The sequence below is a fragment of the Carcharhinus amblyrhynchos genome, chromosome 1 (genome assembly GCF_965287045.1).
Source record: "Carcharhinus amblyrhynchos chromosome 1, sCarAmb.v2.hapA, whole genome shotgun sequence".
NCBI classification, from domain to species: Eukaryota; Metazoa; Chordata; class Chondrichthyes; order Carcharhiniformes; family Carcharhinidae; genus Carcharhinus; species Carcharhinus amblyrhynchos.
This window is the reverse complement of record NC_137324.1, coordinates 63,953,830-63,969,754: the sequence shown is the minus strand read 5'-3', so window position 1 is coordinate 63,969,754 and position 15,925 is coordinate 63,953,830. Positions and strand designations below refer to the sequence as shown.

The window sequence follows — 15,925 nt, the reverse complement described above, 5'->3', positions numbered from 1 at the left end:
CCTGGTGCTCAGGTCCAGGATGTATCATCTGGGCTGCAGAGGAACCTGGAGTGGGAGGGTGAGAATCCGGTCGTTGTGGTACATGTGGGTGCCAACGACATAGGCAAAATGGGAACTAAGGATCTGCAGAGGGAGTATGCAAAGCTGGGAATCAAATTAAAAAGCAGAACCGACAAGGTGGTTATCTCTGGATTACTGCCTGAACCACATGCAGATGGGCGTAGGGTAAATAGGATTAAAGAGATGAATGGGTGGCTCAGGGATTGGTGTGGGAGGAATGGGTTTGAATTTATGGGGCACCAGTATTGGGGCAGATGGGACCTGTTCAGATGGGATGGTCTTCGTCTGAACCGTGCTGGGACCAGAGTCCTGGTGAATCGTTTAACTAGGACTGCAGATAGGGCTTTAAACTAATTGGGGCGGGGGGAGGGGGGTGCAGGGGTGGGAGAAATTACAATATCTAAAGTAAAAGAGAGGGTACGGGTGCAGGAAAATGTTGAGGATGTCCCAATAATAAAGGGAGTAGGGGGCATGAGAAAGGTTGGTAGCGTTCCTTCAAATAAGGTCCAGATAAAGGCTGGGATAAAGACACTTTACCTGAATGCACGAAGCATTCGGAACAAAGTGAATGAGCTGGTGGCGCAGATCAGCACAAATGGATATGATCTGGTGGCCATTACGGAAACGTGGTTGCAGGGTGACAGGGACTGGGAGCTGAATGTCCAGGGGTACCAAGTGTTTAGGAAGGATAGATGGGAGGAAAAGGGGGGTGGGGTAGCTCTGCTGATTAAGAATAATATCAGGGCGGTAGTAAGGGAAAATATAGGCTCCAAAGAGCAAAGCGTGGAATCGTTGTGGGTGGAGATAAGGGGAGGAAGGCGCTGGTGGGTGTGGTCTATAGGCCCCCAAATAATAACTTAGAGGTGGGGCGGGCTATAAACAAGCAAATAAATGATGCATGCAGAAATGGAGCGGCGATAATTATGGGGGATTTCAATCTGCATATTGATTGGTTGACCCAAGTCGGACGCGGTGGGCTTGAGGAAGAGTTCTTGGAATGCTGTCGGGATAGTTTCCTTGAACAGTGTGTGACGGAACCAACGAGAGAGCGAGCTATCTTAGATCTGGTGTTGTGTAATGAGGCAAGAAGAATTAGGGATCTTATTGTGAGGGATCCTCTTGGGACGAGCTATCATTGTATGGTTGAGTTTTTGATGCAGATGGAGGATGAGAAAGTAGGGTCCCGAACCTGTGTCCTCTGTTTGAACAGAGGGGAGTACAATAGGATGAGAGAGGAATTGGCAAATGTAGATTGGGGGCGCAGATTGGTTGGTAGGTTGGCTGACGAACAGTGGAGAATCTTTAAGGAGATCTTTTTCGGTGCTCAGCAAAAATATATTCCGATGGTAAAGAAGTAATGTAGGAGAAGGGATAACCAGCCGTGGTTATTGAAGGAAATAAAGGAGAGTATTAACTTAAAAGCTGATGCGTTCAGAGTGGCTAAAAGTAGTGGGCAATTAGAAGATTGGGAAAGGTTTAAAAATCAACAAAGAATGACTAAGAAGTTGATAAAGACTATGAAGCTAAACTAGCACTAAATATAAAAATGGACAGGAAGAGTTTTTACAAATATATAAAGAAGGGGAGGCTGGCTAGAGTGAATGTTGGACCCGTAGAGGATGAGGGGGGGATTTAGTGGTGGGAGATGAGGAAATGGCTGAGGCCTTAAATAAGTTTTTTGCCTCGGTCTTCATGGAGGAGGATGCGAATAGTTTGCCGGATACTAAAGACAGAAGGATGGTAGGAGTTAAGGGCCTGAATGCGATTACTGTCACTAGAGAGGTAGTGCTTGATAGACTAACAGGACTGATGGTGGACAAGTCCCCAGGACCGGATGGAATGCATCCCAGGGTTCTCAAGGAAATGGCAGAGGTGATAGTGGATGCCTTAGTGATTATTTACCAAAATTCGCTGGATTCCGGGGAAGTGCCAGAAGATTGGAAAACGGCTAATGTTACGCCACTGTTTAAAAAAGGTAGCAGACAAAAGGCAGGGAATTATAGGCCAGTTAGTTTAACATCTGTAGTTGGAAAAATGCTTGAATCCATCATCAAAGAAGAAATAGCGAGGCACCTGGAAAGGAATGGTTTGATAGAGCAGACGCAGCATGGATTCGTTAAAGGGAAGTCGTGTTTGACGAATTTATTGGATTTCTACGAGAATGTGACTAGTGCAGTAGACAGAGGGGAACCGGTGGATGTGGTGTTTCTAGATTTTCAAAAGGCCTTTGATAAGGTGCCTCACAAAAGGTTGCTTCAGAAGGTTAGGGTGCACGGAGTTGGGGGTAAGGTGTTAGCATGGATAGAGGATTGGTTGTCTAATAGGAGGCAGAGAGTTGGTATCAATGGGTGCTATTCTGATTGGCGGTTGGTGACTAGTGGAGTGCCGCAGGGATCAGTGCTGGGGCCTCAGCTATTTACCATTTATATAGATGATCTGGAGGAGGGGGCTAAGTGTAGGGTGACGAAATTTGCTGATGACACGAAGTTGAGTAGAAAAGCAAATTGTGCGGAGGGTGTGGAAAGTCTGCAGAGGGATCTGGATAGGCTGAGCGAGTGGGCAAGGACCTGGCAGATGGAGTACAATGTTAGCAAGTGTGAGGTTATCCACTTTGGCAGAAATAATAGTAGGAGGGATTACTATTTAAAGGGCAAAAAGCTGCAGCATGCTACGGTGCAGAGGGACCTGGGGGTCCTTGTGCATGAGTCGCAAAAACCCAGTCTGCAGGTGCAGCAGGTGATCAAGAAGGCGAATGGGATGTTGGCCTCTTTAGCAAGGGGGATAGAATATAAAAGCAGGGAGGTCTTGCTGCAACTGTACAGGGCACTGGTGAGGCCGCAGCTGGAGTACTGTGTGCAGTTTTGGTCGCCGCATTTGCACAAGGATATGTTGGCCTTGGAGGGAGTGCAGAGGAGGTTCACTAGGCTGATACCGGAGATGAGGGGGTTGGACTATGAAGAGAGACTAAATAGACTGGGTCTGTAATCGTTGGAGTTTAGAAGGATGAGGGGGGATCTTGTAGAGACATATAAGATAATGAAAGGGGTGGATAGGGTAGAGGTAGAGAGATTCCTCCTGCTTAGAAAGGATAGCAGGACTAGAGGGCACAGCCTCAAGATAAGGGGGGTGCAGTTTAGATCAGAGTTGAGGAGGAACTTCTTCATTCAAAGGGTGGTGAATCTCTGGAATTCTCTGCCCGTTGAAGTGGTGGAGGCTACCTCGCTAAATATATTTAAGTCACGGATAGATAGGTTTTTGACAGACAAGGGAATTAAGTGTTATGGGGAGAGAGTGGGAAAGTGGAAGTGATCCACTTCAGATCAGCCATGATCTTATTGAAAGACGGGGCAGGTCCGAAGGGCTAGATGGCATACTCCTGCTCCTATTTCTTATGTTCTTATTATGTTCTTATGAGATCCTCCAGCCGTTCACACCCATGGGATTTTCCAATCCCGCAAACAGCACACCCCACCATGGGTTTCCTGGTGGCCTGGGGTGGATTCCATGGGAAATCCCACTGAAAGCAGCATGACTGGAAGATTCTACCATTAGCCAACTGTAGGCTGCATCCTGTCGCCAAGAAACTTTCAGCAGGGAGGTCAAAGAACCTCACCCATAGAGTTTTACAACATAAAAAGAGGCTCTACAGCCCATTATATCTATGACTGCCATCAAACATGTCATTTTCCCACACTTGCTCCATAGCCTTGTATGCTATGACGATTCAAGTGTTCATCTAAATGTTTCTTAAATGTTGTACAGGTTCCCGCCTCTAAAACCTTTTCAGGCAGTGAGTTCCAAATCCCCACCATCCTTATTCCCTCAAATCCCTTCTAAATTTCCTGCTCCTTAACTTAAATCTATGCCCCCTAGTTACTGACCTCTCCACTAGGGGAAATTTTCTTCCTATCCACCCTATCTATGCCCTTCTTAATTTTAAACACCTCAATGAAGTCTCCTTTCAGTCTTCTCTGCTCTAAGAAATCAACCCCAATCTATTAAGCCTGTCTTCATAGCTAAAATGCTCCAGCCCAGGGAAAATCCTGGCGAATCTCTCTGCACCCTTTCTCGTGCAATCACAACCTTCCTGTAATGTGACAACCAGAACTACACACAGTGTTCTAGCTGTAGTCTAATAAGCATTTTATAGAGCTCCATCATGACTTCCCTACTCTTATATTTTGTGTCTCAGCTAATAAAGACAAGTATCCCATATACTTCGTAACCATTTTATTTACCTGTCCTGCTGTCTTCTGGCAGGGATCTTTAAACATGCACCCAAAGTCCCTCTGGTTCTCTGCACTTCCAAGCATCCTACCATTCATTGTATATTCCCTTGCCCTCCCAAAATGCATTATTGCAACTTTTCAGGATTAAATTCCATTTGCCTCTGTTGACATCTGACCAGCCTATCTGTCTCATCCTGTAATCTAAGACTTCCCTCCTCACTAATTACTACACCACCAATTTTCATGTCATCTGCAAACTTACTGATAGTACCCTCCACATTTACATCTAGATCATTAACGTATACCACAAACAGTAAGGAATCAATCCCTGCAGTACACTGAATACAGGGGCTTCCAGTCACAAGAACAACATTTGACCATTATTGTCTGCCTCCAGTCACTAAGCCAATTTTGGATCCAATTTGCCAAATTGCCCTGGGTGTCATAGACTCTTAGCTCCTTGATCAGTCTCCTGTGTGGGACCTTGTTAAAAGGCTTATTGATTTCCATGTAGACTACATCAAATACACTGCCCTCATCTACATACTTGGATCAACTGCTGGAAAAATTCAATCAAATTTGTTAGACATGGTCTCCCTTTAACAAAGCTTTATCAGTATTTAAAAACTCTGCGAACAGTCTGGACGAGTACACCACTACAATAAATGACTTCATTAGCAAGTGTGTAGAAGACTGTATGCCAAAAAAGGAAATCCGCATGTTTCCCAACCATAAACCATGGCTGAACAGGGATATCCACTGCTTGCTAAAGTCTAGGTCTCAGGTGTTCAAGTCAGGAAATCCTGACCTATACAAGAAAGCCAAATACGATCTAAGGAGATCCATTAAAGATGCCAAAAGACAGTACCAGATCAATCTAGAGTCCCAGGCTAGCCACACGGACCCCCGCCAACTACGGCAAAGTCTGCATGACGTAACAGGCTTCAAGATGAAGGCATGTAAAATCACCAGATCCAATGCACCCCTCCCTGATGAGCTCAATGCATTCTATGCCCATTTAGAGCAAAAAGTCAGCGAGAGCACGCCCTCCACTGCAGAAGCCTCAGATGAACCTATATCCAAGGTCACCATTGCAGACATCAGAGCGGCCTTTCCAAAGGTCAACCCATGGAAAGCGACTGGCCCAGATGAGGTACCCAGATGAGCACTCAGAACTTCTGTGGACCAGCTGACGGGGATATTCACAGACATCTTCAACCTCTCTTTACAACAATCTGAGGTCCTTACCTACTTCAATTCGATGATTATTATCCCGGTACCAAAGGAAAGCCAGCATGCCTTAATGACTATTGTTCAGCGGCTCCGACATCCATCATTATGAAGTGTTTTGAAAGGTTAGTCATGGCATGAATCACCTATTGCTGCAACAGGTCCACAGCAAACGCCATCTCCCTGGCCCTGCAGGATTTGGAACACCTAGATAACAAAGACACCTATGTCAGACTCCTATTTATTGACTACAGCTCAGCCTTCCAAGAAACTCTGTGGCCTGGGGCTCAGCTTCTCCCTCTGCAACTGGATCTTGAATTTCCTAACCCACAGACTGCAATCAGTAAGCATTGGCAACAATAGCTCTTCCATGACCATCCTCCACGCCGGTGCCCCACAAAGCTGTGTTCTCAGCCCTTTACTATATTCCTTATAAACCTACGACTGTGTGGCCAAATTTCCCTCCAACTTGATTTTCAAGTTTGCTGATGACACCAACATAGTGGACCGGATCTCAAACAGTGACGAGACACAGTACAGGAAAGAGATAGAGAATCTGGTGAACTGGTGCAACGACAATAATCTCACTCTCAATGTCAACAAAGCAAAGAAGATAGTCATCAACTTCAGGAAATATCGTGGAGGATTTGTCTCTGTCTACATCAAAGGGGACAAAGTAGAAATGGTCGCGAGCTTCAGGTTTTTAGCTGTCCAGTTCACCAACAACTTATCCTGGTTCCCCGCCATGCTGACACTATAGTTAAGAAAATCCACCAATGACTCTACTTTTTTGGAAGACTTAGGAAATTTGGCATGTATGTTGCGACTCTCACCAACTTTTACAGATGCACCATAGAAAGCATTCTTTCTGGTTGTATCACTGCTTGGTATGGCTCCTGCCCTGTCCAAGAAATGACAAAGGATCGTGAACAAAGCCCAGTCCATCACTCAAACCAACCTCGCACCCACTGACACTGTCTACAATTCCCGTTGCCTCGGAAAAGGAGCTAGCATAATTAAGGACCCCACACACCCTGGACGTACTCTCTTCCATCTTCTTCTGTTGGAAAAAAGATACAAAAGTCTAAGGTCACGTACCAACAGACTCAAGAACAGCTTCTTCCCCACCATCAGACTTGATTTGATTTGATATATTATCACATGTATTAACATACAGTGAAAAGTATTGTTTCTTGTGCACTACACCAACAATGTTCATAGAGAAAGAAACGAGAGAGTGCAGAATGCAATGTTACAGTCATAGCTAGGGTGCAGAGAAAGACCATCTTAACGCAAGGTAAGTCCATTCAAAAGTCTGACAGCAGCAGGGAAGAAGCTGTTCTTGAGTCAGTTGGTATCTGACCTCAGACTTTTATATCTTTTTCCCGACGAAAGAAGTTGAAGAGAGAATGTCTGGGGTCATGGGGTCCTTAATTATGCTGGCTGCTTTGCCGAGGCAGCAGGAAGTGTAGACAGAGAAAATGGATGGGAAGCTGGTTTGCGTGATGGATTGGGCTACACTCATGATCTTTTGTAGTTCCTTGCGGTCTTGGGCAAAACAGGAGCCATACCAAGCTGTGATACGACCAGAAAGAAAGCTTTCTATGGTGCATCTGTAAAAGTTGATGAGAGTTGTAGCTGGCATGCCAAATTTCCTTAGTCTTCTAAGAAAATAGAGGCATCGATGGGCTTTCTTAACTTTCTTAACTCCACCTTTTGGATGGACCTGCCTTGCATTAAGTTGATCTTTGTTTGCACCCTAGCTATAACTATAGCAGTGCTTTCTGCACTGTCTCCTTTCCTTCTGTATGAATGGTATGCTTTGTCTGTATAGTGTGCAAGAAACAACACTTTTCACTGTATAGTAATACGTGTCAACAATAAATCAAATCAAACCATGCTGACTGTCCTTGACTAATCCTTGCCTCTCATCAGAATATTTTCCAATAATTTCCCTACCACTGACATTAGACTCACTGACCTGTTTGTGTTTTGATTTCCAGAGTCTCATCTACCCCAATAATTTTTGATTCCCTAGCTTGACAAGAATCCGTGCCTTAAAAATATTCAGTGACCCTGCTTCCACACCCACCTTAGGCAGAGAGTTTGAAAGTTGTCCTTATCTTATTCTATAAGGGCCACACCTAATTTTAAAACTGTTCTCTCTAGTTATGAATTCACCCACGAGAGGAAACAGCCTTACCACATCCACCTTGTCAAAACCTTTCAGGATGCTACATACTTCAAGCAAACCAACCACGCACTTCTAAATGCCAACCCAGACTTTCCAACCTATCCCAATAAGATAACTCACTCATTCCAGGTTTGCAATCTCATTAAGCTTCTCTGAGCTTCGTCCAATGCATTCACATCCTTCCTTAAACATGAAGACCAAAACTGCACAAAGTATTCAAGATAGTCTCACCACTGTCCTGTACAACTGAATTATAACATCCTTGCTTTTATGTCCAATTCCTCTCATAATATAGGGTAGGATTTCATTAACCTCCTTGATTATATGCAGCATCTGCAAACTAATTTTTTGTGCCTTATGCACCTAGATTGCTGTACTGTAGAGATTCTATGATTCTATTCTATGATCTCTCTGCACCTCAGAATTCTGTAGTTGTTTTCAGTTTAAGTAATACTCTGCTTATTTATTTTTCTTCAGAAAGTGAACAACTTCACCTTTTCCCATATTATACTTCTTCTGCCAGAAAAACTGCAGAGGCCAGTGATAGCTTAGGGGAGGCAGTAACAAATCTCTGTTCTGTGCTATTGCACAGAATAGAGAGATCTGGGCATACACAATGGCGCTCTCTGCTGTGATCTGCCTGCTTTTGGGTAAGCTTAGGCCCAAAACCCCTCGCCCTGTTGGTGGGAAATGGATCTTCCATCATTTTTTTGTCAGAGTGTGGTAAGATTGGATTTTTAACTGATCCAAAAAAATTAGCACAATTCTTTCCAGTTTTCACACTCTTTCAACACTTTGAATAGATGGCCCCCATTATGTCTCCTTCACAACACGCTCCTACCTATCTGTCTGTCATCTGCAAATTCAAGTACCATGCCATCATTCCCCTCATCTAAGTCATTGAAGCTATTCTTTGAGATAGCTTTCTAAGAAAACTTGCGCAGTTGTAAGAGCCTATTAACAAAAATTAGGGAAAGTAAGCTTATTTTAAAGCACAATCAATATACTAAGAACAAGTTAAGTTGCATGAGAAATGACATTATCCACCCACTTCCATTCATGTACTTTTCAAGGTCTGAATTACAAGCCTATTCACTGAAGAGTACATAATACTGTTTGGAGGATGTTGTGATCCTTCAGACAAAACATTTTGTTTTATATAGATGCTATTTTTCCAAAAAATTATTTAAGTATATTTCTCGGACTGGTTAAAGGTTTATGGTGGAATTTCCTAGGGGGCAGTAGGACCTTTGTTCTTCCCCAATACATACTAATCACTTAAGCTGGAGTGTACAGGGCACAATTTAAAGATTTGGGGAAGATACAATGTCCAATTCAAGTAACAATTAAGCGACACATCAGGATGCCAGTTCTCAGCTAGGATGCCAGACCATACCTCAAAATTGCGTAGTTGCTCACCTTATCAAGAAGGATGAATCGAGCCCTAAAATACCCAGTGTGATGCTCATTCATCCAATAGACTGAAAATGGCAATGCAGATAGCATCAGTCCAAACTGAGAAACAAAAGTATAGACAAATGTCAGCACTATGGCTTGGCATATTAAATGTTTCTTTCTCTTAAATGGTATTTGCCAATATCTATAAATAAGGAATGTAAAGTGAAAATTTTACTTTTATAAAGAAAAACGTACAATTCGTAATAATTACAAATAACAGGCCAATGAAATAAGGAACTGAAGTCAGTTAAGAAAACTATAAAATGTAGTTGATGTCTTTAGTTGATGTCTTTTTGGTCTATGGACCAACCTATACAATGCTCGTCGAATGACAAATTGCTGTAAACCTATAAAAATCTATGGCTATTTCATGCTTTAAATATTAACCACTAGTGAGAAATGTCATAAAATCAGTTTGTAAATTCTAGAAAGTTTGAATATTTTATTTTTGTTGAAAACAGACCTGACTCTGTTAGACAGCAATCTTCTCAAACCAGCAAGAAGAAAGAGGGACGGTTCAGTGTACTGAACCAGATATTCTCCTGTAAAAAGAAAAAGGATGAGAAAAAGAACACTCGGAAAATTAAAAACAAGGAAAAATGTCTAAGAGATGAAACTTCTGAAGTTGATGATATTATAACAAGCTTTGATTGCATAATGGATTCCAACAATAGTGATGTCCTGGAGGGATGGACGGAAGAGAACAAACTTAGGAAAACAGCTGCAGAGCTAGCAACTTGGAAACAGCAGTCATCAGACAAAAAACAAAAAGTATATAAAAGTCTTCCTCCAATACGGACACAGAGCCTCCCACCACTAACTCTTAGTAATCCTCTGTTTTTAAATTCTCCTTGCACAGTTCAGAGCATAGTCAGTAAGTCTAGTGCACAGCACTTTGCGCACAGGTCTCAAAAAAGCCGCAGTGAACATGATTTGTTTGAGAACAGGACCAGCCCTCAACAACTTTTGGATGCTCCGTGGACCAAAGACACCAATCACATTTTGCCCCATAAAGCATGGACTGATCCTCCTTCATCAAAGCTGCTAGAGGTTTTCCTGCAAGAAAGGGTCAAACACATAGAACTCTCACAACATCCTCAACTTCCCTGCTTGTACAACAAAACTCAAGGTAACTTTTTAAAATGTTATACTGTAATGCTTACGCTTACATAATGTCTTATGTAACAATACTTTGAGCAATATATTACTTTAAGTACAATGACTGATCGTATTTAGGAAAAGCTGCATTACTATTTTAAATACAGGGAGCTAAATTCATTATAAGCAAGGAAGAAGCAATCCTAGAACCTTCGTAATTGGGAGTCAACAGTAGCAGACAAAAAATTATTTTATCTCAGGGCGTTGTGCAATTTATAAATTCTCTGCCTCAGAAGGCAGTGGAAATGGGGTCACTGAATATTTTTAAGGCAGGGGTAGATAGGTTCTTGCTAGGCAAGGGAATCAAAGTTATTGGGAATAGATGGGAAATGTGGAACACAAATAGATCAGCCATGATCTTATTGAATGGCTGTTTCAGGAGACCAAATTATCTACTTCCACCCTATTTCATATGCTCGTACGTGCAAATGATGATTTAAGAAACAAATGAACTGAGTTAAGAGAAGAACAGAGGTGAGTAAAGTCCAAGGTAGAAATAGGAAGAAACACACAGATTTACAATACCGAAGGAGGCTATTGATCCATTGTGTCCAAAAGAGTTATTCAATCTAATCCCACCTTACAGCTCTTGGTCCATAGCCCAGTCAATTAGAGCTCTTCAAGTGCTTATCCAAGTGGTTTATAAACATGATGAAGTTTCTGCCTCTACCACCTCTTCAAATAATGAGTTGAGAGCACCAGAATCATCTGGGTGAAAACAATTTTCTTCAATTCCTGTCGCCAATTACTTTAAATCTATGACCATTTGGTTATAGATATTTTTCCTAAGGGAAACAGGTATTTCCGATCCACTATATCCGGGTTCCTCAAAATTTTTTACATCTCAATAAATGTCCTCTGAGCCTCCTCTGTTCTAGAGGAAACAACCCAAGCCTATCCAACAATTCCTGTGGTTAAATGTTTCCACTCTATCTGACAGCATCATCATAAACATTTGAGATTGATGTGCTCAATTCATTACCTATGATCACACACAAGCTGAATGCAGCAAGTACAGAATTGCTTTCAGTGCTGGTACAGGGCAGGGTTTGCAACTGGCTTGACAAAGCAATATGCATTGCCTTCAACCTTGCAGCTACTAATAATGCAGACCTTGTCCTGCTCTGAGGATGCAGTTGTGGGAGCAGCAGGTAGCATATTAAAATGGGGAAATCCTTCCCTAAATGTAGATATTTCACAGATATTTTCATTGTTGAGATGAGAATAGTTCCCTGAATACCTTGGGGGTGATATGGCTTTTCGCTGAGAGCAACACCCAGAAGAAATCAACCTGCAAATAATTTAAAATGGGCAATGATCGGACATAATGCTGCTAAAGGGTCCTATCAGTTCCTACAGTTTTAACCACATACTGCATTCATGCTATATTTAGCAGGAAATGTTTTGTATACATTTGCACAATACACTTTACTTAACACACATCTGCCACCATTCAATAACCTAGGAAATGAATCACTTGAAATTATGCTCTCATGCTCCACTTTCCTCTTAGATTTGACAACAAACACAGGAGTACACATGCACATTGCATTTGAATGAGTATTGAGAGTATGTGATGTCATATTTTAAAAAAATTGTCCATTAAATAAATAAATATGGCATTTCATGATAGATAACATGATAATTTTTAATTTTTTGAAAAGATTTATGAATCCCTAGGTTTATAAGGAAGGGTAGAAGTGTCCAAAAGCAAAACAGCAATAATACCTTTGTGCAGTCATCGGCATGAATGTGGATGGGATGGGTTTTCACCCACTTAATTGACCCTGCAGTGACCCCACCAAGTTTCAGGTGCAATGCAATTTGAACATTGTGGATGAGTTCCCAGCATTGTCAACATCTCTGTTTGGAAGCTTCTTTGAGGCAAAAAGATACTGCTGAAGAACTGAAACACCTTCTCCAGCTGAATGGACTAGGCATCTGATAGATAGCAGCATCCTTCCCATCAAATGCTGCACAGGTGGCAGAGAGAAGGCAGGGACAGGTTGTTGTTGTTGCATTTTCATAACAGATGTAGTTTGAGCAGATCTAATTCAGCATTTAGCTATCAAAAGATGAGCACCAGGTTAGACTAAACTAGATAAAAGCAAAATATTGCAGATGCTGGAATCTGAAACAAAAACAGACCAAACAAGTACCTGTAGGAATGCAATTTATATTCCAGCCATGCAGGCAGTACTGGGAGAAGTGCAAGGTTAGACTGCAGAAGTCACACATTTGTGCCATGTGGAACCAATGAGGAAAGTTTTGATTAAAATTATAGTATCACTAAAGTTATAGGCAGTGTTTTTGGTAAGGCTTAGGAGAAGGAACTTGTATTTATACTCCAATGCTTAAATACCTTTGTGATAAAAACTAACTTTCCATTACCCTTCCTAATATCTTATTGCACCTACATGTTAACCTTCAGTGACTTATGGACAAGGACACCCAGGTCTCTTTGTACATCTACATTTTCTAATTTCTTAACATTTACGAAATACTCTGCACATGTGTTCCTTCTACCAAAATGGATTTCGTCACATTTTTCCACATGATATTCCATCTGCTATGTTCTTGCCCACTCGCTAACCCTATCCAAATCCTTCTGTGCCACTTTACATCTTCCTCAAAACACACATTCCTGCCTAGCCTTGTATCATCTGCGAACTTAGAAATATTAGTCCTCACTTCCAAATCATTGATACATATTGGGAAAAGTTGATGCTCGAGTACTGATCCCTAGCATTGTGGTAGCCCACTAGCCACAGCCTGTCAACATGAGAATGACCCATTTATTCCTTCTCTGTATTCTGCTTGTTAGCAAATCCTTAATTTATGCCAGTATATTGCCTCTGGTCCCATGTACTTTTATTTTGCTAATCAAACTCCTTCTGAAAATCCAAACATACCTCATCCATCAACTCTCCTTTATTTCCCCCAGTCCTTGGATTTCTACATCTGGGATATTTTCTCTATCTTCCTTAGTGAAAACAACCACAAGTAATCATTTAGCTCTTCTGCCATTTCTCTATTCCTCCTTATGAATTCTCCTGATTCTGCCATTAATAGACCCATTTTTGCTTAAGCCAAATGCTTTCTTTTTACTTACTTTTAGAAGCTTTTGCAGTCCATTTTTACATTTTTTGCTGGATTGCATTCATATTCTATTCTCCCTATATCAGTTTCTAGGTTTTCTTTCACTGTATTCCAAAAACCTCCCAATCCTCAGGTTTACTACTATTTCTGATAACTTTATAAGCCTTTTCTTTTAATCTTATACAGTCCTTAACTTTCTTTGGCTGCCACAGTTGACTGGCTAATTTTGTGTTTACGTATTTCCAAAGAACGTATTGGTGCTATAAGTTATGTAATACATCTGTTCAATGTTAACCCCCAGGATGTTGATGTGGCAAATTGTGCGGAGGGTGTGGAGAGTCTGCAGAAGGATCTAGATAGGCTGGGCGAATGGGCCAGGAAATGGCAAATGGAATTTAATGTTGGCAAGTGTGAGGTGGTCCACTTTGGTAGGAAGAATGGTAGGAAGGACTATTACTTACGTGGCGAAAAACTGCAGCAGGCGACGGTGCAGAGGGACCTCGGGGTCCTTGTGCATGAGTCGCAAAAACCCAGCTTGCAGGTGCAGCAGGTGGTCAGGAAGGCGAATGGGATGCTGGCCTTCATAGCGAGGGGGATTGAATATAAAAGTAGGGAGGTCTTGCTGCAGCTGTATAGGGCATTGGTGAGGCCGCAGCTGGAGTACTGTGTGCAGTTTTGGGCGCCGCACCTGCGCAAGGATATTTTGGCCCTGGAGGGAGTGCAGAGGAGGTTTACTAGGCTGATACAGGAGTTGAGGGGATTGAGCTATGAGGAGAGGCTGAATAAACTAGGCTTGTACTCGTTAGAGTTTAGAAGAATGAGGGGAGATCTCATTGAGACGTATAAGATGATGAATGGGATGGATAGGATAGAGGTGGAGAGACTCTTCCCGCTCAAAAAAGACAGTAGGACTAGGGGGCACAGCCTCAAGATAAAGGGGAGGCGGTTTAGAACGGAGTTGAGGAGGAACTTCTTCACTCAAAGGGTGGTGAATCTCTGGAATTCTCTGCCCGTTGAAGTGGTGGAGGCTGCCTCGCTAAATATTTTTAAGAAGCGGGTTGATGGGTTCTTGATAAGAGAGGGGATTAAGGGTTATGGGGAGAGGGCGGGAAAGTGGAACTGAGCCACAACAGATCAGCCATGATCTTATTGAATGGCGGGGCAGGCTCGAAGGGCTAGATGGCCTACTCCTGCTCCTATTTCTTATGTTCTTATGTTCTTATTGAATGTCAAGAAGTGATGGTTAAATTCTCTTTCTTGTGGGAGATGGTCATTGCCTGGCACATGTGTGGCATGGATGCTATTTTTCACTTATCAGCCCAAGCCTGGAATGTTGTCCAGGTTTAACTGCCTATGAGCACAAATTCACAAAGTTGTGCAGCATACAAAACTGAAAGCCATGACATGGAGAAGTCCCAAATGTGAACATTTCCTTTACCTTGACAGCAACTCTCATCTGAGGCTGATATCAATGTGGATAACCAACTTCATGTCCAATCCTTGAGTGCCACCTTCTGACACCCAAGGATGAGAGTCTTTGACAACAACAACATTCATGCTGACACCAAGATCCTCCTGTACAAGGCAGGCATCTTCCTAACTCTTCTATATGTCTCAGAAACTTGGACCACACACAGATGCCACTTCAAGGCCCTGGAGAGGTACCATTAATGCTCTTTGAGATGAATTCTCCGTATCAGCTGGGAGGACTGACATACTAACATCAGCATCCTTGAAGGAGCTAACAATACCAGCACCGAGACCAATGATTATCCAAAACCAACTCCGCTGGGCTGGCAACGTGCTTAGGATGTCAGAGTCCCAACTGCCAAAGGAAATGTTCCTCATCCAGCTCAAGGAAAGCTCCTGAGTAACAGGAGGATAGAGGAAGGACTTCAATGACAGCCTGAAGGCTTACCTCAAGAAATGCAACATAGACATCAATGCCTGGGAGACCCTTGCTCAGAAGGGACTACTTGGAGAAATCTCCTAACTGAAAGGACACAATTCTTTGAGGACACTCAGTGGCAGAGGAGGTCTGGAAAAGGAGCCTGAGAAAGGAATACCAATACTAGCGATCTGGAATCCAAGGACTAAATCCACCTCCCAGAACTACCTGTGTGTAGTTGAAGAATCATCAGGTTCATCAGTCACACAAGGACCCACAGAGCCTATGACCAGTAACACACAGTTTGTTAGATGAACAATCATGCTCGTTAGTGAGTGATCACCAAAAAGAAGAACATTGAAATGGATAGAAAACTTGTTGGCAGATTGAAAACAAAGAGTAGAGATAAATGGGCCATTTTCCGAATGGCAGGCAGTGGCTACTGGGGTATCACAGGGAACAGGGCTAGGATCTTAGCTATTCACAATGTACATTAATTAAATAAGGGAACTAAATGTAATATCTCCAAAATCACAGATGACAGAAAGCTGTGTAAGAAGGTGAACTGTGAGGAGGGTGCAGAGATGCTTCAAAGTGATTTGGACAAGC

At 42.5% G+C, this 15,925-nt stretch overlaps 1 protein-coding gene across 1 annotated transcript in view; it reads left to right on the top strand.

The window, feature by feature from the left end:
* Positions 1 to 15,925, top strand: part of ankrd55 (ankyrin repeat domain 55) — a 97,414-nt gene that overhangs the window by 65,048 nt on the left and 16,441 nt on the right. Inside the window, exon 9 of the mRNA XM_080186126.1 lies at positions 9,633 to 10,300. Within this exon, the coding sequence (XP_080042252.1) occupies positions 9,633 to 10,300 (668 nt within the window). The remainder of the gene's footprint in view (positions 1 to 9,632; positions 10,301 to 15,925) is intronic.